Source organism: Crocodylus siamensis, chromosome 2 (assembly GCF_052110815.1).
Source record: "Crocodylus siamensis isolate JL-2025a chromosome 2, ASM5211081v1, whole genome shotgun sequence".
Taxonomy (NCBI): domain Eukaryota; kingdom Metazoa; phylum Chordata; order Crocodylia; family Crocodylidae; genus Crocodylus; species Crocodylus siamensis.
In genome coordinates, this window is record NC_143396.1 from 217,052,028 (window position 1) to 217,075,114 (window position 23,087).

General features: G+C 41.9%; 1 protein-coding gene across 1 annotated transcript in view; it reads left to right on the forward strand.

Annotated features, from left to right (window-relative positions):
• EXT2 (exostosin glycosyltransferase 2) overlaps window positions 1-23,087 on the forward strand; it is a 112,157-nt gene that overhangs the window by 1,667 nt on the left and 87,403 nt on the right. The window contains exons 2-7 of the mRNA XM_090032973.1: window positions 7,895-8,458; window positions 8,635-8,724; window positions 14,512-14,628; window positions 17,747-17,942; window positions 20,695-20,834; window positions 22,012-22,105. Of these exons, the coding sequence (XP_089889099.1) occupies window positions 7,923-8,458; window positions 8,635-8,724; window positions 14,512-14,628; window positions 17,747-17,942; window positions 20,695-20,834; window positions 22,012-22,105 (1,173 nt within the window). The 5' untranslated portion in view covers window positions 7,895-7,922. The remainder of the gene's footprint in view (window positions 1-7,894; window positions 8,459-8,634; window positions 8,725-14,511; window positions 14,629-17,746; window positions 17,943-20,694; window positions 20,835-22,011; window positions 22,106-23,087) is intronic.

Below are 23,087 nucleotides of genomic sequence, written 5' to 3' on the forward strand. Positions count from 1 at the left end.
AATATTTCTTAGGGAGATATCTTTTATTGGAGTATTTCTCAGGGAAATTTTTTTTTAGTGGAAGCAGGCAACTATGTACTTGGGATAAAATTAGACAAGTTTTCCAATGCAAGACATTCTTCCTTGGGTCTCATAGTAGTAGTAAAGGAATTGGACTGGCATTAGGGGATGCAGCTAAGCAAACTGCTTATTCCACGTGGGAGTAAGTGGAATGCACTGCAGTAAAGTGAACTGTCTCAATGAAATGTGCCCTTCCTTCCCTGAGTAGGGCAGTGTGATAATCCACTTTGCTGCCTTTTTTAGTAAAGTTATGCTTCTTCCTTCTGGCAGGCGAGGGGGCCTTTTAGGTCTTTTAATGATGCAGATTTAAAAATGCATTAAGGCTTGTGCTGTGAAACATAGGTCAAAACTACTGGGTGGTTTTGGGTAGTGTGGGGGAAGGAGGCACCTGCTACATTTGGCCTTACGGTCATGTTAATACAGGGTGTCTCAGAAAATGTAGGGTTGGAGCAGTGTTATAGTTGTGATGGTCCAGGAAATTTGCAAGAAGAAAGGGTTTTTTGGGTGATATTTTTAAATGGATCAGCTGTATATTTGGGAGAGAGATTAGATAAGTACCCTTCCTCAGCCAGGTGTCACTGTTGTCCCTGTCACTTTTGAGGTGTCATAGCAGCCCTTTGACAGATGCTCCCACAGGTCACCTGAAGAAAGGCACTTTGTGCCCCAAGGCTTGTCTAACAACTGTTATAATTTACATTATAATTTTTATTTGTATCATCATTGCACCTAGGAGGTCTCGTCCTGGAGCCGACCTCTCCTACTAAGTACGTGGGGTGAGGAGGGGGAAGTTTGCTCCAAAGAATTTACTAAGTGGTGGGCTCCATTGTAATTGTCTAAAATGTTGTTTGCAAACTTGTCTAGAAACTTGAGACTCTTAGATTTTAGGAGCGTAAGAATAAGACTAGCAGTCTTATCCTCTGAGGTACAAGCAGACTTTTATAATGGCCAGTTATTAGCTAACCATCCGTTAATGAAAGCCTTCTTCCAAATTTCTTGTATTTTATTTTTAGTGTCTTTGCGGCCCATAGAAAGGTTATCATCTCTTAATTTTTTTCTACCTTTCCTACTGCAGTTGCTCATTCTGAGAGTGTCTGATTTTTTTTTTTTTTTTTTTAATCCTATTAAACTCTTTGTGGTGGTGAATTTAACAGGTTAATTATGGATTTTTATAACGGTGAATAAATAGTTCCATGGATGGAAGTCATAGTTCCTTGTGTGGACTTGAGTTTGGGGGGTGGAGAGGAAGTGTTGTTCAATGACTCAAAAGCTTGTTACAGATTTATAATTTCTGGTAAAGGAAATGGTTCTAGCAGTGTGTTGCAAGTGGGGATAACTTGACTAAAAGGTGGAAGAAATATAGAAGGTTTTGAGTTTTAATATTTATACTAACAACATAAAATTTGTTTTTTTTCCCTGCGTACACTCTCCGTCTGCTTAGTGCTAGCACATAGGCTGGGAAACCTATTGAACTGGAATCTGAATAGGAATCTTGCTTGACCAGAAGCAGTGATTAAAAAAAGTTAAATACTTACATGATGTTTAAAATCATGTATTGCTCTGTCATGTAAATATAGTCACTTTATGTTACAAATAATCCCATCCCAGTATTTTCTGATCAAGAACTGTGGGATAACTTCTCATTATAATGCAGTATACTATACACTATTTAAATATGTAACCTGGGAACTGAACAAAGGCCTATGCCAGGGGTCAGCAACTCCCAACATGCGAGGCTATTTTGCTCAGCATGCTACAGTTGGTCTGGGCTCTGGGTAGCTGCCCAGGGCCACGGAGCATGGACTACTCAGCAGGTGGTGAGGAGGCTGCAAGCAGCCTGGACTCCATGGCAGGCAGTTAGAGCCTGGGCCAGATGCGGCAGGCAGCTGCAAAACTGTGACCAGTGCACTTGGGTCTGGAGACCCGGCCTGGCTCTGTGGCTGGCAGTGGCTGTACAAGTGCCGTGGGGTGCATGGCAGGAAATAGGCTTGGGGCAGTGCAGTCATGCACTGCTACAAAACTGGCTCCTATCTCCAGCCACAAAACTGACCCCTTCCCTGCTGTGTGCCCTGAGGCACTCGTGTACCCCTGCCACAGAGCCGGGGATGCTCACAGCAGGTGGTGGGCAGGCTGCAAACGGCTGCACCAGGGTCTGGAGCCCAGCCCAGCTCCATGGTTGATGATGGCTGTACACAGACTTCTGGGTGCATGGCAGGGGTGGTGGTCTGGGGCCTTGCCTAGAGCCTGGGCTGCTGGCAGCAGGCAGCTGCAAGGCTGCAAATGGGTACGTTGGGTTCAGAGCCCTGGCCCAGCTCGTTGCTGGCAGCAGTTGTATGTGCACCTTGGGAAACATGGCAGGGAAGGGGCCAGGGCCGTGCTGCCACGATGAGGATTAGATCCCTCACAGCTCCCTGGCTTCCACCTCCGGCATGCCAACATCTCTAAATCCAGGTTGCGGGGTTTTTTTGGCACTCAGCCCAAAAACGTTGCTAACCTTTGGCCTATGCACTTGCTTTAAGTAAGTTTTTAATAAAACAAATGTAAATACAAATCTAATGGAACCATTGTTAATCAAGGATATATCACTGACTGTACTGTGTTTTTAATGGGCATTGTTTAAAGTGCAGTGTTGTGGTATTATCAGCCACAAAACTCTCTCTTCCCATTTTAAAACATCAGTATAGTCAGTTTTCAAGGCTGTTAGAAGCCTTGAAAATGAGGAGTTGGTCAGTTTTGGGTTGTTAGTACCACAGTCCTGATGACATTACCCACTTAAGAATTATGGCACTTCCAGTGTTATGGTATTAGCAGTCCTTAAACTGGCTAAATTCCCTTATTTGTGAGACTTCTAATAGAACAGTGGTTCTCAAACTTTTTAGACTGGAGGCACACCTTGATAGGGTTGAGGTATATTTCGGAAACTGCCAGCTCTTAGTTTTCACTCATTTTTTATTATAGAAAAATACTGGAGCAGTTCTTCTGTTGCAGAGAACTCAGAGGGCATTTGTACATGTCTCCACCACAGTGCTCAGTGCTTTTAAAAGCACCCAGTGCTGTGGTGCATGCAGTTGTATAAATGCAAAATGCACATCAGTGAGGAGAAAATGGCAGCGGCAGCATGCTTTTGAACTAAAACGCATCAAAGGTGTGTTAGTTCAAAAGCACACTGCTGCCATTTTCTCTGTACTGATGCTCATTTTGTCACTTACACAACTGCACAACGACACCGCACAAAAAGGTACGTGTATAAATGCCCAGAAAGATCACAACAGGTCTGAATGTTTTTAACACTTTGGAGTTCTATTTTAAAACTCTGGGTTTATCTTGTGAATCATGTTTGCATGCCTAACAGTGCTAACGCTGCGTGACACCCCACGACACCATTCAAGGGCTCTCAAGGCACTCCCGAGTGCCACGCCACTGTGCTTGAGAATCACTGTAATAGTTGTGTAGCTGCTACTAGAAGCCTTGAAAATGGAGAGAGAGAGAACAGCTCTCAAACACTCATTTTCCTCGTTTTTCAGGCTTCTAATATCAGCCTTTTGATAGCTGCTTCCACTTCTCTGTTTCTAGTGCAGTTAACTGGAGTATAGTAAGTTATCAAGTAGACCCTGGGGGCTGAAAAGTGCTTTGTGCTTAACCAGTTCATGCACTTAACTGATATGCAGATAACTAGAGTTTGTTACAATGCAAGTATTAGGTGACAAATTCAGACTGGTATTGTGTCATGCAGTTAAGTGAATTATGTAGTTACCTGGTAAGCACCAAAATACAATATAGTGTAGTATTAGTAAATACCATTAAATGTGGGGAGAGTATTGTGTTGTTGTTGTGTAATCAGATGAGACTGCTCCAGATGAAATTTCTGGAGCAGAGTCTCTGTATCATGTTCCACAAATCTGCTGCTGAGAAATCTTCAGGTTGGAGTCATAGATTCCTTTCTTTGAGAAATTTAGAGTTGAAATTATTTATGTTAAAAGTCAAACAAAAATAAATCCCTGAACACTGTTATTTAAGTAACAAACCCTGTGTTCCTCATCCTTCTCGTTGTTGTTGTTGTATATCTTTTAAAACTTTAGTTTGAAGCTAACATCACTTGTTTTCATTTGGTGAACATAAACTTTCAAGGACAAAAACCTCTAAGGCCAGAGCTGGAGAATGATAGTAGCTCCCTAACTGTATTTAATACTATTTTAAATTGTTATCATACAGCGTTTTTCATCCCAGATCTATACAATATTGCTGGAATGCCCTTTCAGTCATTGGCAAAGAGCTTTGAAAGGGCAGACATTGTGTAATCATTGTATAATTTTGTTTTGAAACCCCTCTTTCAAACCCCTGTAGTTCTGAATAACTTCACTGTGATTGCAAGTCCTATATGGTACGTCTTATTAGCTGATAACTGGGGAATAATGATTCATCTTGTTAATCATAGCTGCACCATATTGCAATAGCTATTTCAGTGTCCACTCTCCCTTGATGAATACCCTTCATGTGCATTTAGCTGCTTTCCCCTTTATTTTCAGGAAAAACATTGCTAAATGCACAATGGAAACACTCTGGGCAGTGGAATGAGTGGAGGCTATAAGGAATTTTCCTATGTCTAGTGTCAGTTCAGGTCCATTTGCTAATCTGACTTTGCAGCTGCTAAGAGGTTGGTTGAACTGTTTTATCTGGATGTTGATGCCAAGTCCTAGCAGGTGGTTTTCTTCTCATGTCTCTATACCGCATTTGACCATTTTGTTAAACACGCTTGTTCTCATTTGTTGTACTTTGTGAGGTCTTTCATTGTACATATACCTTCAAGCAGCAGGCATTGCAGCGGGCGTTGCGTGGTCTGAGGCCCTGTGCCGTAGTCACAGGTGGTTGAACCAGTGGGATAGCCCCACTTCGTCATTAGTTCCGTCAAGTGTCCAACTCTGGTACATAGGTGGTTCAGACATCACCACCTTTGCCATGGTTTGTCGGCTCCTGGTGGTAAGGACTCAGCTCCTGGAATGTTCATTTTTTCACTGTCAGGCAGGGTGGATAAAAATCAATGATTTTTTTAAAATAAAAAAATCAATCTTAAATTTTAAATCAGATTTTTTAATTTAATAGTATTTTTATTTTTGTTAAGATGCTTTTAAAAAATAAGCTTATATAAAGATATGTTTAATTTAGATGTGTTAAAACTCAAAGATACCATCATGGAATAGGGATTATAACGTCTAATTATATACTATTTGAGACAATATATTTATGTAACCTTTTTAGAAGTTTTATTAATAGGTCACAAGAGGCCATGGACTATATTAGGGGCCCAATCTTATGGTATTCCCAGAGGCTACTCTGTAGTTAAGTAAAGGTTAAAGAAAACCACTCTACCCAGTGGGACTCAGTGCTCAGTCTAGAACAGCGGTTGCCAATCTGGTATGGGTACCATCAATGGTACGCAGACAACCTGTTAGTGGTACGTGTTAACAGATTTATTATAATTGTATAACAAAAATTTGTTGGTGGTACTTGCGGTTAAACTGAAAACTTTACTGGTGCTACTTAAGGTTGTATCCTTTTACACTGGCAGTGCATGACCTGTCAGAGTTAAGCACGTCTGTAATGCAGTTCTCAAACTGTTCTCAAACTGTGAATTTGTGTCTCCAGAGACCATAGACAGACATAGTTCTTTGAGTAGATGTGATTATCTTTTATTAGACCAACAAAATAGGTGGGAAAATTGTTCTTTGCAAGCTTTCAGACACAAATGCCCTTCTACAGGCATAGGGAGAATTTGTTGTCTCCAGAGATGGCATCCTTGTTGACAGCAGTATGTGGAGATGAGAGAGAACAGACCTGATTCCTGATTACCCACGCATCAGCCCTGTTGTTTGTTTACAAGTCTATGTACACACAGTCAATTCGTAGTCTTTCCCTTTCTCTAAAAGTACAAAGTTTCAAGAAATTAAATGAAGGATATCAAACCACAAGAATGCACTTTTTGTACAAAACTGTGATTAAATCGAGGTTTCCTGACCAGTGATTTAAATCATATCCACCCTGCTGTTAGGTGTTTTCATAGATTTCATAGACATTAGGGTTGGAAGGGACCTGGGGAGATCATCAAGTCCAGCCCCCAGGGGCAGGAAGTCAGTTGGGGTCAAAGGATCCCAGCAAGATAAACATCCAAATGTCTCTTAAAGGAGTCCAGAGTAGGTGCTTGCACCACCTCTGGTGGCAGTCTGTTCCAGGCCTTAGGGGCTGGGACAGTAAAGAAGTTCTTCCTTATGTCCAGCCTGAAATGGTCTTGGAGGAGTTCGTGACCATTTGACCTTGTCATCCCTTGGGGTGCCCTGGTGAACAGGCGTTCCCCCAGATCCTGATGCGCACCCCTTATATACTTATAGGCAGCCACCAGGTCCCCCCTGAGCCTGCACTTTTCCAGGCTGAAGAGTCCCATGGCTCTCAGCCTCTCATCATAAGGCCAGTTCTCCTGCCCTCTGATCATGTATGTGGCTCTTCTCTGGAATCTTAAGCTTCTCCACATCCTTTTTAAAAAGTGGAGCCCAGAATCGGATGCAGTACTCCAGCTGTGGCCTCACCAAGGCTGAGTACAGTGGGAGGATGACATCCTGGGAATTGCTTGAGAAGCATCTATGGATGCAAGCCAGAATTTTGCTCACTTTACCAGCTGCGACATCGCATTGGTGGCCCATATTCATCTTGTGGTCAATCATGACCCCCAAGTCCCTTTCGGCCCTCGTGCTAGCAAGCGTAGTACTGCCAAGCCTATAAGCTTGCTGTGGGTTTTTTTCCCTAAGGTGCAGTACCTTGCATTTTTTGGTGTTGAACACCATCAGGTTTTCATCTGCCTATTTTCTGAGCCTGTCTAGGTCGGCCTGGATCACCAGCCTATCTTTAGGCGTGGATGCTTTACCCCGAAGTTTGGTGTCATCAGCAAACTTGGCCAGTCTGCTTCTGATACCAATGTCTGCATCATTACTAAAGATGTTAAAGAGTGTAGGCCCAAGGACGCAGCCTTGGGGGAGCCCAACTGGTCGTGGCGCACCATAATGATTACTTCCGTTGATTACCACTCTCTGGGTCTGACCTTGGAGCCAATTCCCCAGCCATCGGACTGTGATATAGCCGAGGCCTCAGTTGGCCAATTTTTCCATGAGGAGATCGTGGGATACTATATCAAAGACTTTTTTTAAAGTTAAGATATATGATGTCAATCTGTTCTCCCTTGTCCAGGTGATATGTCACCTGGTCATTGAAGGAAATGGGATTGGTCAGACAAGACCTACCTATAACAAACTCGTGTTGGCTGTCCCTCAGGATATTGCCATGAGCCAGTTTCTCAGGAATGGTCTCCGATAATTTTTTTCAAGATCTTTCCCAGGATAGAGGTTAGGCTGATAGGCCTGTAGTTCCCCAGATCTACTTTCCTCCCTTCCTTGAAGATAGACACCACAATTGCCTTTGTTACAATCTTTGGGCACTTCACCTGGGCACCATGAGTTCTCGAAGATTTGTGCAAGTGGCTCAGCTATGATGCTTGCCAGCTCTTTAAGTACCCTGGGGTGCAAACTGTCTGGGCCAGCTGACTTGATTTTCTTCAGCAGGTGATTAGTTCACTTTCAAGTGACATTTCTTGTACATAGCAGAAGCCAGCACCTAACATGCCAGTGGAACACCTACATGCCTGAGAAATTTCAGTACAATCCACTGAGGGAAAGGAACCGTCTCCAAGGGTTATATGAATGTTTTCCTGTCTGTGTGATACTTACTGCTCCCTTCTTGTACTTAAATCTGTCCTTGTTTTTACTTTACACATTTATCTTCTCATTCTGTACAGGGACAAGGAAGAAGTGGCTGGTTCCACTATGTGTGCGTCAGCCAAATATAACACTCGGGGTCCAGCCCTCATTCCAAGAATGAAGACTAAGCACCGCATCTACTACATCACTCTGTTTTCCATTGTCCTGCTTGGCCTCATTGCCACAGGCATGTTCCAGTTCTGGCCACACTCCATTGAGTCATCCAGTGACTGGACAGTGGAGAAGCGTAGTGTCCACGATGTGCCTGTGGTAAAGCTGCTGGCTGATAGTCCCATTCCAGAGCGGGGGGACCTCAGCTGCAGGATGCACACCTGTTTTGATGTCTACCGTTGTGGCTTCAATCCCAAAAACAAGATTAAGGTTTATATATACTCGCTGAAGAAGTATGTAGATGAGTATGGGACACCAGTCAGCAACACCATCTCTCGGGAGTACAATGAGCTGTTGACAGCTATCTCCGACAGTGAGTTCTACACGGATGATGTCAACAGGGCTTGCCTCTTTGTGCCGTCCATAGATGTGTTGAACCAGAACACACTCCGAATCAAGGAAACAGCTCAGGCTTTGGCACAGTTATCCAGGTACATGTAGAAACTTTGAAGTGTGAATCATCAAAAATCACATCAAAGGAGGAGGTGATTGATGGCGGTGGGGAAGCCATACAGTGGGCCATGATAAGATCTAAAATCAGTATTTGGGGGAGTGGGTCTAGAATTTGTTAATTCAGGTGCTGATGTTTCTTTTTCCTACTCTGTAGATGGGATCGAGGCATAAACCACTTGTTATTCAACATGCTGCCTGGGGGCCCACCGGATTACAACACAGCATTGGATGTTCCCAGAGATAGGTAGGCATCTTGCTGTTTCAGTGCACACACTCTTGGTTTGGGTGGGATTCAGATGTCTTTCAAGAGGAAGTGGCATTAGAATTGTTGTTTGTTCCAGGGCAGATAGTGTTCCCTGAATCTTGCGCAGGTGGAGTATAACTTGGACTTACTTTTTGTGACAGGAGGTAGATTCTTAGGCCAAATGTTTGTTTCTAGTAGCCTACAGTGTAGCCCATAGAGTCAGAAATAAAATCCGTAAGGGACCTGAAGAAGTCACCGAGTCCAAAATCCTGCTCAAGGATCATCCCTGTCTAAACCATCCTAAATAACTTAAAGACATCCAGTGACAGAGATTTTACAACCGATCTAAACAATCCGTTTTAGTAGTTAACCACCATCATAGGTAGAAAGTTCTTAATAGCCAACTTTAAAGATCTGTTATTGTAATTTAAACACTTCTTGTCCTATCCCTTGTGAGTACAGAAAACAGTTAATTGTCATCCTCTTTTTTGCTTTGTAGAGGGTGAAATCTACTCTATTCCAGCAGTCAATGCCCCATTTTTGTCTCAACTGCTAGACTGCTCGGAGGAGCATTTCCTGCTTAGGTACCTAGCCTTTAGAGAATGCATCAGCTAATTGAGCATGATGACAGACAGCTCCACTTAATGTAAATTTCAGCAGCAGAAGAACTGCTTCTGGCTGTCTTTTCTGGGAAAAATTTGAATGCCCCTGCTTTGTATTCAGAAATGATACTGCTATTCAGCCTATGTGGTTTCATATTTGAGCTTGAATTTTGTAAAATTTTCAGGAGTTGCATTGACCCAGTAATCATCTGTCACTGATCATGAGGTTGTTGATTTTGGCTCTTCTCCTCTAGTTTCTGCATTTTGAAAATTCCTGCCAGGAACTTAGGAAGAGTTTTGAACCCTGAGCTACATTATTAGTTGCAGGCTATTAGTTTACAGACACTTTGAGAAGAAAAAAAAAAGATCTAAAGATAAGAAAAAAAAAGAATTTTAATAAAGAACAGAAGTTTCAGGTAGAAAGACACAGAACAAAGACATTTTAAACTATTGTTAAACAAAGAAATCAGCTCTTTCTACTTTACTGACACATGGAGATAGTCGTAAGTCCTGCAAAATGAATGCAGGCATTAAAGAGCAAGATGGATTCTTTTCTGTTGTGTTCAATCAGCAATGTTTTGCCTAAGATATTACAGATACGAGTTTGAATATCTTTATTTCTTTTAAAGGTGGGAAATTAAAAATGAATTGTCTTTTCCTTGCTAACTGGACTGGATTTTTTTTTTCTGAGAGTGTTCAGAGATCAAGTCCACGGTGTCCTTTTTTGGAACTGCTGTAGTGACAAAGTGTCAGCATAAAAAAAGGCAAGAACCAGGATATGTAATGTTTGTGACACAAGTTTGGCCAGAAGAGGGCAGTCCAAGCTCATTCTTTTCTAGTCAAAACCTGAGAAACCCATCATCTGACACATGTTCTCTCACGTTTTGCCCATTTAAGAAAGGTTTTTCTTTCACACAGTTCTCTTTAAAAGTGCTATGTTCCATTACTTACATGTGTTAGCAAAGGTACCTGTGGAAGAAATAGATCTGTTAAATGCAGTAGATTTACCTTGTGCTGTACAGCTTTTTTTATTAAACATTTTAATGTCAGACATCCATTTAAAATTGGCTTATTATGCATCTTGGCTTGGTACTCAGGAAATGTATTATTTCAGCAGGCATTTATTTTAAGTGTATGTCATAGTATTGGGAGAAGTCAGGTAGTTTTGAATCTCCTTGGGCTTATTAATTCATGGGAAACAGGGTCAAGAAAGAGTGAAAGGACCTGGTGGCAATAGACATCTGTAAGGTCCTATGTAATGGGTAATGACTTAATTTGGTCAGACTTTCCATTACATGTGTTTAACCAAAATATCACAGGACTAGTTGTACATAAAGGGACTGACTATACAGCTTCCTTACCAACTCCGGGTCTGATGTTGACAAATTACGCTTTACCCATTTATACACTACAGACTGGTAGTTAGAGTTAGGTGGCTTGGGGCAGACCTGAGTAGAGCTGAGAGTAGAGAGTCAGGTCTGAAGTGCATTAGTAAGGCCTTTACGTGAGACTTGTTAGTAGTCTTTCTGTTCAGTATTGAGATACGTTGGTTCTGTCTGCACAGTTTTCCGTTTGTCTCTTGGGCATATACCAAATTTTATGTAAAGCAGAAGCCTGCATTTCTGCTGCAAGTTCTTGAACTGTCAGTTGAGCTGGGCACTGGTACTTAGGAGAGTGATTTCAAAGGCCGGTGAGCATGGAGGTTGGGCAAAACGTCTTGGACCAGAAGGAGATGGGAACAAATCGAGGCACTTCCTGGGGAGGGGAGGGAGGAAGACAAAGCAATGGCTGGGAAGAAGTGAGAGGATGAGGAAAAAACTGTACAATTTTGTTTGTCTGTGGTCAGTGTAATCGAAAGACTGCTTGTCCTTGGTACTTTAAGGGTTAATAGGTTAATATCTTGGCCCCATTTTTTTTCTTATTGCACCACACATTGAAAATTGGAGCAGGGTTATTTAATGGGTGTTTCTTCCCTGTGGGTTTATTTAGGTAAAACTTGGTGTGATGCACACCTGCTTTCTCAAGGCTGATGAGGTGCTGTCAGGTTGTTCACTGGATCCAGTTAAAACAATCTGGTTGCAGTTTTCTAATTAAGGGGGAAAAAATGATGGGTGTGAAAGTGCAAGGGCAGCAGCATGTAAGCCAAATCCAGATTTTTCATTCCCTACCTTGTAAGTGAAATACTGCGAATGAAACATGGAACCTGGACCTTGAAGCGTGAGATTTGGTCACAGCAGCATTCTTTGTGTGTGCACACGCATTGCTGAAGGTGAGGCAGTGGAAAGGAATCTAAAATAATAGAGTTTGCTTTGGAACCTATGTTGTCATTCAACACCTCTTAAGTTGTCATCCTGTGCCCAAGTAACCTCTGGTCCTGTGTAAATGGTTAGTGTTCAGAGTTTGAGGTGATGCAGAAGTGGAAGCTATTTTGAATTCCCAGTTCTGTATCAGTATCGTTTATTCTGAACTCAGAACATGTAAAGAACTTCACAAATGAAATATAGGTAGCAAGCAGGATAGAGATGCACCTTATAAACTAACTGTATCAGAGATGCATAAGCTCTGTGAGCAAGAACTCACTTCACTGGAGGCTCTGCAAGGATATACACAGAGAAGGATATCAGAGAGAGTGATTTGAATACAAAAGATGGGGGAGGGGAGGCAGTGCTGAAAGAGGCAAACAAGTAATAAAGTGATAGGGACAAAAGGGGTCACAATCTAATTCAGGTACTGTGATAAGGATCCATAGTCCTGCTTAGGCCATAACTAACACAGCACAATAGGTTTTCTTGTATCACCTTCCTGTATCACCAGCGCAGGCATTTCTACATTGTGAAATTACAATATTTTGCTCTAGAACAGTTCCACACTACATAATTAGGATAGGCTGTGAAACATCTTGTAGAAGTTGGAAAGGGAATCAAAGCAAATAGAACTTATTGACATTTGACCAAGGCATCTTGCTCTAGTGAATAAAAGAATGGGTAGTGTTTTAACAGTAAATCAGGCCACCTGTTTAGACCAGCTATATAACACCACCTCTCCAAACATTGTGATAAGGATTTGGTTGAGTGATGATTCAGAGTGACAGTGCCACCTAATGAATTTCAAGTCATTCTTGGATGTCTTTATCCCACCTACTGACCAGACAAATATCTGCTTAACTACTGAACTCTGAAAATATCCCAGCTAGGGGCAGTATGGCTGCTAGCCATATTCATTTTAAGTCATGAAAAACAGTGTCTGCTGCTCCTTAGGATTCTTTCAATAATATTTATCTTCTTTCCCAGAGAATGAGAAAAAGCAAAATTGGAAAAATGTATTTATTTTTCTGCAAATTGCTTTATACGGTAACTTCAGCAGACCCAGTATCCTAAGGCAGAGGTGTCAAAGTAATTTGGCCTCAGAGGCCAGATGAGGGGCACAGGATTGGTCTGTGGGCTGATGAGCAGTGTGGGGCTGGCCCCATGGGCCAGATCAGGCCCAGGGACCCTCTCCCCCACATGGTGGATCTAGTGCCCATGGTGCTCACTCTGGCCAGTCCAGGGCTGCGCCACACGCGGTGCCTGCTCTGGCTGGACTGGAATGCATGCTGCATGTGGTGCCTGCTCCAGGTGGCCTGGGGTAGACACTGCATGCAGCACAAGTCCCATAGCTGGAACTGGCACTGTGTGTGGCACAGTCCTGGACTGGCCAGAGTGGGTGCCATATCTGGGATGGTGGAGGGGGACCCTTGGAGCAGCCCCCCTCCCTTCACATGCTGGATCCAGCACCTGCTCTGGCTGGCCTGGAACTGTGCTGCATGCAGCAGCTGCTCTAGGGCCCATGCTGAACATGCCATCCATCCTGGAAGAGGCACCACATGTAGTTCTCATCCCAGGCCAGCCAAAGTGGATACCATGATGCTGGATTTGGCTTGTGTTGGGAGAGGGGTCTAGCCTGCAGCCTGTATCTTTGGCACCCTGCCCTAGGCCAGTTTAAACTATAGCATGACCTGCTGCTCTAATGAAGGATGGAGATTCTAATGAGCTGCCGAAGTAGCTGGTCAGAAAGACCCTGAAGCCTGGTCGTCTTTGACTAGGATATTGCATTCATTATGCCACATGGCCGTTGTGGGCAAAGCTTAGCTGAAAGGCACCTGCCCTCTACTAGCATATGTCAGAGAAGCTCAAACAGAAATAAGGAATATGATATACTACATTATAAGTTTCTGCTAGAAACAAGAAAAGTTCAGTTTTCTCCTTCATACATTTTCTTCCTTTCCTTGAAGCTCATTCTTTCCATGTTGCAGAAAGCTGCCCCATTTATTAAAAGCCAGGGATAGGTTGTCAGTCTGCCAGTCAGTTCCTTCCTTTTGGGAGGGTGAATTATATCTTAAAATAACCAACTTTTATTATTCCAGGCTTCCCACTATACAGGTCTCTGAGCTGCATCTGTTTTCAAGGGTTTAGTTTCAAGGGTTTATTGAGTGATTGTGTTTGCATTTATGGCATTTATTAATGGAAAAACTAAGACTGTGGACACATTAAATTGTGCTTAAGAGATGAACCTGCAGCAAATTGCACTGTGGCAGAGGTGTCAAAATGGGAAGGCTTCACATTTGAAAGTTTAAGAAGCATGTGCCTGTGTGTAAATGGACTGTGTTATGTAATGGCACTAATGAGGCTAGTCTTTTCCTCCTCTCCCCACCCAAGAATCCAAAAGTACTTTAAACTGTAAAAATACAAAATTGCTGCATCTGTACCTGAAAAGTATCTTGACGCTTGACAGTTCCAAGCCACAACAGATAATACTTTATGGGAAGGATTGAAAAATCTGATGTTCAGCTGAATAAGGGATGTACTTTATCTGAAACTGGCTTGCAACAAGGGCTTGCAAATATACTACAGGATTTTTAATGATGATTAAGTTGTTGCATCTCATCCAAAATATAGTACCTTCAACAGCAACTGCACTTAAAAAAAATTGTAATTCTTTTCTTTTTAGGTAGAACAGTTGGGGAAGGTTAAAATGAAGTTAAAACTGCCTGGGGGAAAGCTGTTGATAAAGGATTTATAGACATTTGCACTTCTGAGCAAGAAGCCAGCAATTACTTTTGGAATGATGACCAAAGTGACAAGACCTGGAAATTAGAGGGATATCCTATGTTCTCTCTTTACAGTCTTCTCTTCTTTTCTATTTTCAGGGCTCTGTTGGCTGGAGGAGGCTTCTCCACGTGGACCTACCGACAAGGCTATGATGTCAGCATTCCTGTTTATAGCCCATTATCTGCAGAGGTCGAATTGCCAGAAAGAGTACCCGGGTAAAATGATCCTGGTGTATTGAACTGATTACAGCTATTTAACAGGGATGGGGTTAGAATATGACTATAGCTGCCAAATTGCTGATGGTACTGAGGAAACATATAAGCTATCAGGATGATAAACTTGCTATAGGTATGCATGTGCACTTGCATTCATGTACAGAGATTACTGGTAAGGTAAGAGACATGTTCCATCACCAATCTTCCTTTATCATGTAGGTGATACCTGTACAAGACTTTGGCAGATGTTATATAATCAATCCTTTAACTGAGCTCTTGCAAGTACTTGACAGCAATTAGATTTTGCTTACCTCTTTTATTCTGTTTAACAGATGAATAAACTGTGTGAGAGGGCTTGTGATTTGTACTGTTAACTACATTTCCGGTGGAGTGTTGGCCCTTAGGAGATAAGTAACCTGTTACACGGGGCACTGCTAACTATACTGCGTAGTTACCACTGTGTAACTGCACCATGTCTATCTTGTACCCCTCCACTATATCAGATAGCCCCTCTGTGGTGAAAGGGATGCAGCAAATTTGAGATTAAAAGTTGATTATATGTGGCAGTAATCTGTGCCTCCTGGTGATAAGGTCAGTGTTCTTCCTATTGCTTTTGGAGGACTGCAAGATAGAATTATTTTGGATACAGTGACAGTTATGACTCAAAGATATATAACCCAAGAACTAGAGGTCACAAAATGAAACGTAGTTTAAAACGTAGGTAGTTTAAAACTAACAAAAGGAAGTTCTTTTTCACACAGCGTGTAATTAAAGCAGGGAACTCATTGCCACCAGATGTGGAAGCTGACAGTTTAGCTAGATTCAAAAAGGGATTGGGCATATATTATTGGAGGAAAGGAGCATCAGTAGCTGTCGAGCATGGGAATTAGGGATAGAGCCTCTGAATTAGAATTTCCTAGACCTTAAATGCTGGAGGCTGCAAGTGAGAGAGGGAAGTGGAAAAAACCCTGGTCATGCCCTGTTCACTCTCCCTTTCAGTATCCACTCTGCCATTGTGTGATAGAAGATACTGGGCAAGACGGACCTATGGTCTGAGCCAGTAAATGGCAATTCTTATGTTTGCTTGTGATTGCTCATATGGATAGTGCATTTCTCCCACCATATCTGCTTGTGTCACTTTTGAGGAGAGCAGCACAATACAAGTTGTTTTTTTGGAATTTTAAATTTTTTTTTGTGCTCAGGCACAAAAGGAGAGAATATTGTACTTTTACCTAGGCAAAATGCATCTGGTAGGGCAGTTATTGAACCAGATACAGAGAGCTACACTCCCTTTAAGTACAGACTGCTTCATACATTTCTGGTCTGTATACGATCAGTTTGTAGTGCTTAACAGAAGAGATAGATAGTTGAGAGTGAGTCCAATTAGCTTAGTTATCTTTCACTGCCCATGTTCTCACTTACTAAAGAAGTAGCTGAGTGCCATCTGGTGGCCAGTCACCATTTGTATAATTTGAAAAACAACGAGTTTCATTTTCTTTTGTGTTGAAGTGTGGAGAGAATGACAAAAGCAGCTTAATATTCACTGTCCTGCTGTTTTGATATACTTTGTAATTTTATATATAATTACAGTAATTTTTGGATTGCCAGACTCTGATATTAGGGAATGTTGACAATTTCATGGCAGAATTTTCCTTCCCAAAAATGAACTATCTTCTGTTACTTCTGGCTGGCCATTTGTACTAGCTGTGCTGGCCTGGAAGGGAAATCTTTATATTTCTTTCTTTCGGAGAGTTGAACTGAGAATGTAATTTAGGTTTCCTTTTCTATTTTAATAGTTCCTTGGCTTCAAAAAGCTATAAATCCACTGCTAATAATAGTAAATATTTCAGCAAGCCATTGTGAGCAGTTTGAGACTTACAGAAATAGAATTTTTTTTAAAAATTGCCATTTTCAGCTGTCAGTTGAAGTGACCAAACTTGCTGGCATGGAGATGGGTAAAGGGGCAGGCGGAACAGCAGGATGGTGTCTACTGTTATATTAGGTATTTTTTCAGGGCTGTATTTTAAAAAAAAAAAGTCAGCCATCAAGCGAGGGAAATTGGATTCCTCGATCTAGGCCTCATATTTCCTGAATTTTCTTGGCAGTGTGCAGACTGGCACATGCTGTGTATTCCCTTGTATGAAGAATAATGGAGTAGTCTGTCTTTTAAGTGATTTCTTAAAATTACAAAAGCATGCTGTATTCCAGCTTTAACAAAATGCACAGTTTAAAGCTATGACCATCTAACTTGAGGGTATATCCTTGCATTTTTTGACCTCAGCTGTTAATGAGCACTTTCATAATATTTTAATATTACATTATCCGGAGTGTCAGCAACTTTCATTATAATTTGTTAGATATATAATTTGTCAAAAATAATTTGTTAGAGACCGGTGTTTAAGCACTTTGGGGAATATAGCTACGTTTCATCGTCTGATCCAGAAGCCATATCTTTAGAAATGACCCGTAGAAACATGTGTGGGGAAATTTGTCCTGTCACTGTTGTTGCCGTACTTGTTTCATTGTTGAGTGGAGAGGGTTGAGGCTGTCAATTTAGCATCTTTGACCAATACAAAATTAAGTAAACAGAGTGCAAGGAGGAAAATTAGCTTCTGTCAGCCCAAGTGTTGTACGTGTTTTAAACTAAACTAATGAATATGTAGTTTCAACTAAAACTAGTGAATACGTAGTGCAGTAATCTGAGTTCAAAGGCTAGCTTTCTCTGTTTTGCAGAGCCATTTTTATTTCAGTTCATGAAACTTGAGAGAATTGCCTGTCCTAAACTGAGGGGGTGCCCTTGTTAAATTACATACATTTTAAGCTGTTTGTGAAACTGTGTGCTGTACTGATCCATTAATATATACTGCCAGTTATCTATGTAATTATAACTGGATCTGACCCAACCATAATTAAACTGCATCAGAACCCTTTCCAACTTCCATCCAGGTTCTTCCATGAATGCTGGAAGTTTAAACAAATAAGCAAAAGAAAGCTTTGCAGTGTGTCCAGTGGCTAAGTAATGTGGACTCTTCTGGACCAAAGTTGATAGAAATGTGTTTCAGAGTCTTTACGGGAGCAGCTTATGGAAATGTTAGGTAACCTTGGTTCTTCGGCTCAGTCCCCGCAGGTACTTCATCCTTTCATCACAAATGGCTTTGCACCCAGAGTACCGCTTTGACTTGGAGGCTCTTCAAGCTGAGAATGGGGAATCTGTGCTGATTCTGGACAAATGCACAAATCTTTCAGAGGGAGTCCCATCTGTTCGTAAACGTTGCAACAGGAACCAGGTCTTTGATTACCCTCAGGTGCTTCAGGTAAGGCCTTTCCATCTCTAAAATCTCACCTGATGTTTGACATTAGTCATGGAAGCCCTGTCTTGCATGAGTAGGGAGGACATTTCTTTGATTTTCAACTAAATTCCTGAAAGTGTCAGAGTATGACTAGTCTGCTAACTTGACTGAAGTAAAGTCGTCCTTACTTTTAGTTTTTAATACTCTTTGATTTTCAAGAGTCAGAAGTAAACTATAAACTTCAATTAATAGGCTGCTCTGGATTGCTTTAGCTGCTTCCAAGAGGTAACCATTTCTGGAGTGGATATGGTAGCTGCGTAACAGTGCAGTACATAGGGTTAAGACGGGAAGTGAAGATAACATTAGGACAGTGGAAATGTTGGGCAGATTTTTGCTGGGCCAGAAATATATCATCTGACTTACAGTGGCCAGCACTGGGAATTTTACTTGATGTGCAAACTGACCATAAATAGTCAGGCAGTTGGGTTTTATGTTTCTTCTTGTCTCTGTCAATCCAATTCACATTAGGCAGTGCTTGAAAACAGAGGGTTTCTTTGTCACATGCAGAAGGAAGATTAAAATGAGGTTGGAAGGAGTATTGTGTAGATTTGTTTGGGTAAATGAGATCCGTGTTTTATTAAAGTCTGTCAGGTTTTATTTTTGTATGCAGTTTAGTAGTTTAAAAAAAACCCCACAGAGTTCCCTGTATAGATATGACAAACTGAGCTAGAAGATTTGACAGCATGCAGCTATAAAAACATCTAGGTGAAATGTGTTTGATGGCCTTGGCCCAACTTCCAGAGGGCTTTTGATGTGTCAGTGAAGATAAAACCAGATAGGCTTTCTCAGACCCCTGTGTCTCCTGGCAATTCCCTGAGAGAGGGGTGCTTTGGCACGTGGTGTGGTGAAGTGAACTGTGCCATCCGGCAGTGGGTGAGTATCATGCTGCACTCCGTCTCTGGCCAGCATATAATCCATCTTTGAACTTCAACAAATGATGATAAAACAACAAATACATGGAGGAAAAGCAAAATTTCCACCAGCTCTGTTATGTTTTGCAGGAAAGATGTTTAAAATTCCATGTGGTGGAGGAGGAGAGGGAGGGGAAGGGTCATCCCAAGTCCCGAAAACTTCAGCCAGAAGGGGAAAAAAAAGTCTGTTTGCTTTGCTTCTTCACATGCAGACTGGATTGCTCAAGGATAGCAAGCAAGGGGATATTTTTTTAACTCAGAAAAGAGCTGGCACATGCCGAGATTGTTAAAATACTTTCCTTTGCAGAGCTCTGCATCTCCCTTTGGAATGTCTGGCTGATAACAGTGGTGATGCGAGGAGATGTATTTATAGTAACCTTTGTCTAGACAGGAAAAATGGTTATCTGGGCAGATGAGCATGTGTGTCCACATCTGGGACTCTTCTTTTTTTTTATTCTCTCAGACCTTACCAGAAGTCTTCCACCTGCTGCCCTGTGGTCTGTCGAGTGGATGTTTAAAATGTGTGTTGCTCCTTTCTTTTTTTTCTTCTCACTTAGTTGCTCACTCCACCCCCACACCCATCCCTGCTTTTTTTCCCCCACAAAAGTCAGAGGACCATGATCTCAGTAGCTCCTTACTTGCACTCGTTTTTACTGGCTTCCTATTAGACAGACACTTGGGCTGTTAGGTTGTTAATGTTTCCTGTTCAGGTCATCTTTTGGCTGGGGTTCAGTGCAGGGCTGAGATGCACATATATTTCATAACTTTATTGGGAAGCAAATAAGGAGACAAAGATTTCTGGTGCTGGTGTTTCATTGTCTCCTACAGAAAGCAAACTGAATGCCTTCTCTACTTTGTTCCTGCTCTTTTCTTGGACTCTTAGATTATAGTACCCTAATCTTATTTTTTTTTTTTTAAAACTGTGAACTATTTTTATATGATTTTTGGGGCTGGGGAAAAATTCTAGTCTCTCAGCCCTGGAAGCATGTGACAAGTACAGAATAGGCAACAGCTATGTGGATTCCCTGGCTGATTGCCCCACACGTTCCTGACAAGGCTACGGGTAAGGTGAGAGTACAGTATAGTCTTGGTTCTTGACCTTTCTTCTTCGGATACCAACCGTGTTGCAAATTAGTGCCAATAGGAATGTTGTCTTTTGTGGCTACCTGAATTTTTGGTACTGGACCAAGACCAGAGAACTTTTGACATGGCCAACTGAACAGCTGTCAATTCAACTTCAACTTGATAATGTTCTGAGCTAGGTAGCCTGAGGTGAAAATATTTTTATAGTCTACTACCAGTCTTTTAACCAATCTCCTATTCTCCAGTTGTACATTAAGTGTTTTTGAACTGTTGTTGATATAATCAGATTTTTTAAGAGTATATCAGCAGGGAGAAAAGTTTATCTTGGGTTATCTTCACTGATATCCTAAAGAACATATGTATAATTCTAGAGGAACAATCATGATCATATTCAACTATTAAGATTTTTAAAGAGTTGGCATTTTTAGTTTGTCCTTTTTGATGCATTAAAACTTTCAAGATTAAGGTTTCTGCACTGAAGATAGAAACACCTTATTGGATTCATGAAGTCTTCATTTCTGCTCCTTACACTTGTGGACCAATGCAGAATAAAGTTGCACACTTATTTTTAGTCTTATAAATGAGATCATTATGATAGCAAAGAGCAAACCTGTTTTCCTTTTAACCAGCATCTCCAGAGGTGAGTGCATGGTAGTATAAATTGTCACAGTATAATATTTTTTTTATCTCTGATGTCTGTGTTGGTTTCTGTTTGCCAACAGGAAGCTACATTTTGTGTCGTGCTGCGTGGTGCCCGCTTGGGGCAGGCTGTGTTAAGTGATGTGCTTCAGGCTGGCTGTGTCCCTGTCATCATTGCTGACTCCTATATTTTACCTTTCTCTGAAGTTTTGGACTGGAAGAGGTTTGTACTTATTGTTCTGCAAGAGATCTTTTCTTGCCTTTGGTGGCATGCAATAAAACCAAACTATTTGAAATCTCACAACACATAAATGAAGGAACAAGGAAGTACATAGGGTATTGAGTAGAATGCTGATAGTAGGGTGAGTGTAAACCAGAGGGGGGCCAATTTTTTTTAGCAGGCATGTCACAAAATAAACCCTCTCTGAGTGTCACTCCAATACCCTTCTGCCCAGTTTGCTGTTCTGCTTTTTGCTTCCTGCCCTGTCTGATCTGTTGCTCTGTTTTCTGCTTCCTGCCCTATGTGCTGCCAATCTGCTGCCTGCTCCCTCCCCAGTTTGTTGTGTCATGCACAAAGGCTGTCCATGTCACTTGTGGCACATATGCGACAGTATGGCCATCCTTGGTGTAGACTATTAAAGTATTTAAGCATAAGAAATAAGGGAAAGGAAAAGCAAGTGTGTGTTGGGAAGGATAGTGAGCATCACAGATTGTCTAGTTCTTGGGACTGGTTAATTTTGTAGCCTGGGATATTCATCTACAGAACAAAACTATTTGGCCTTCTTGCACATAGCCTGGCAGGCATTTAAGTTATAATACAAATTAATATAAACAATATATGTTACTTATTATAATGCAGTTTGAATTTTCCAAATGCATTTGGAAAAGACAAGTATCCTTATTTTACAAGTGGGAACAACTGAGTTGCGGAAGTTAAGGTTTACAAGGCATGCAAAATGTATGAGGGCGCCTGGGATTGCGCATGCAAGTTCCTCAGTTGTGTGCATGAGAGCATACACACCCTTTTCCCTCCTAAGTAACTTCTCTGAGGTCACAAGCAAGTGGCAGAGCTGGGATTGTAACTCAAATCTCTGGCTCCCAGTCCATACTTAAGACATTAGATCATGCCATTGGTGTTATTCCTTTGTGGATATATCCTGCATGGTTGGGTTTTTTTTGGGGGGGTGGGGGTTGTGGGCATTACTTTTGGATTGATTGGCTAGGGAGAATGGTATTTTACTAAATAATGAGTAGCTTTACAAGGAGGGTTTTTTTTCTCTGAAATCTCCAGTACTTGGCATGTTACTATGGGAAGTCTGTTTAGATGGACCACCTTTATATTTAAATACAGGATTTTTTATTGTTTCTATTCTTTCCCTCCTTAATTTTTTTCCATTTAGAGCCTCTGTTATAATACCAGAAGAAAAGATGCCTGAAATGTACAGCGTTCTGCAAAGCATTCCCCAACGACAGATTGAAGAGATGCAGAGACAGGTAAAATAGATTATAGAATTTAAACCTTATCATGGTCACCGTATTAAATATGACTTTATATATAGAAACAGTGGGTATGCATGCCAGTTAAGACAGGGTGTAAGTTAAGTGTCCTGCATATTCCTTTATTATTATTTCATAGATTTCTTAGACATCAGGGCTGGAAGGGACCTCGAGAGATCATCGAGTCCAGGCCCCCTGCCCAAAGGGCAGGAAGTCAGCTGGGGTCATAGGATCCCAGCAAGATAAGCATCCAATCTACTCTTGAAGGTGTTCAATGTAGGTGCTTGAACCACCTCCGCTGGCAGACTGTTCCAGACCTTGGGGGCTCGGACAGTAAAGAAATTCTTCCTTATGTCCAGCCTGAAACGGTCTTGCAGGAGTTTGTGACCATTCGACCTCGTCATCCCTTGGGGCGCTCTGGTGAACAAATGTTCCCCCAGATCTTGGTGGTCACCCCTGATAAACTTATAGGTGGCCATCAGATCACCCCTGAGCCTGTGCTTTTCCAGGCTAAAGAGTCCCATGGCTCTCAGCCTGTCATCGTAAGATCTGTTTTCCTGACCTCTGATCATGCGCGTGGCTCTCCTCTGGACTCTCCCAAGCTTCTCCACATCCTTTTTGAATTGTGGAGCCCAAAACTGGACGCAGTACTTCAGCTGCGGCCTCACCAAGGCTGAGTACAAGGGGAGAATGACGTCCCGGGATTTGCTCGAGAAGCATCTATGGATGCAAGCCAGCGTTTTGGTTGCTTTATTAGCCGCAGCATCGCATTGCAGGCTCATGTTCATCTTGTGGTCAATGATGACCCCCAAGTCTCTTTCTTCTGTAGTGCTATCCAGCGTAGCACTGCCGAGCCTATAAGGATGCTGCAGGTTTTTCCTTCCAAGGTGGAGAACCTTGCATTTTTCGGTGTTAAACACCATCAGGTTCTCGTCTGCCCATTTGCTAAGCTTGTCCAGGTCAGCCTGGATCACCCGCC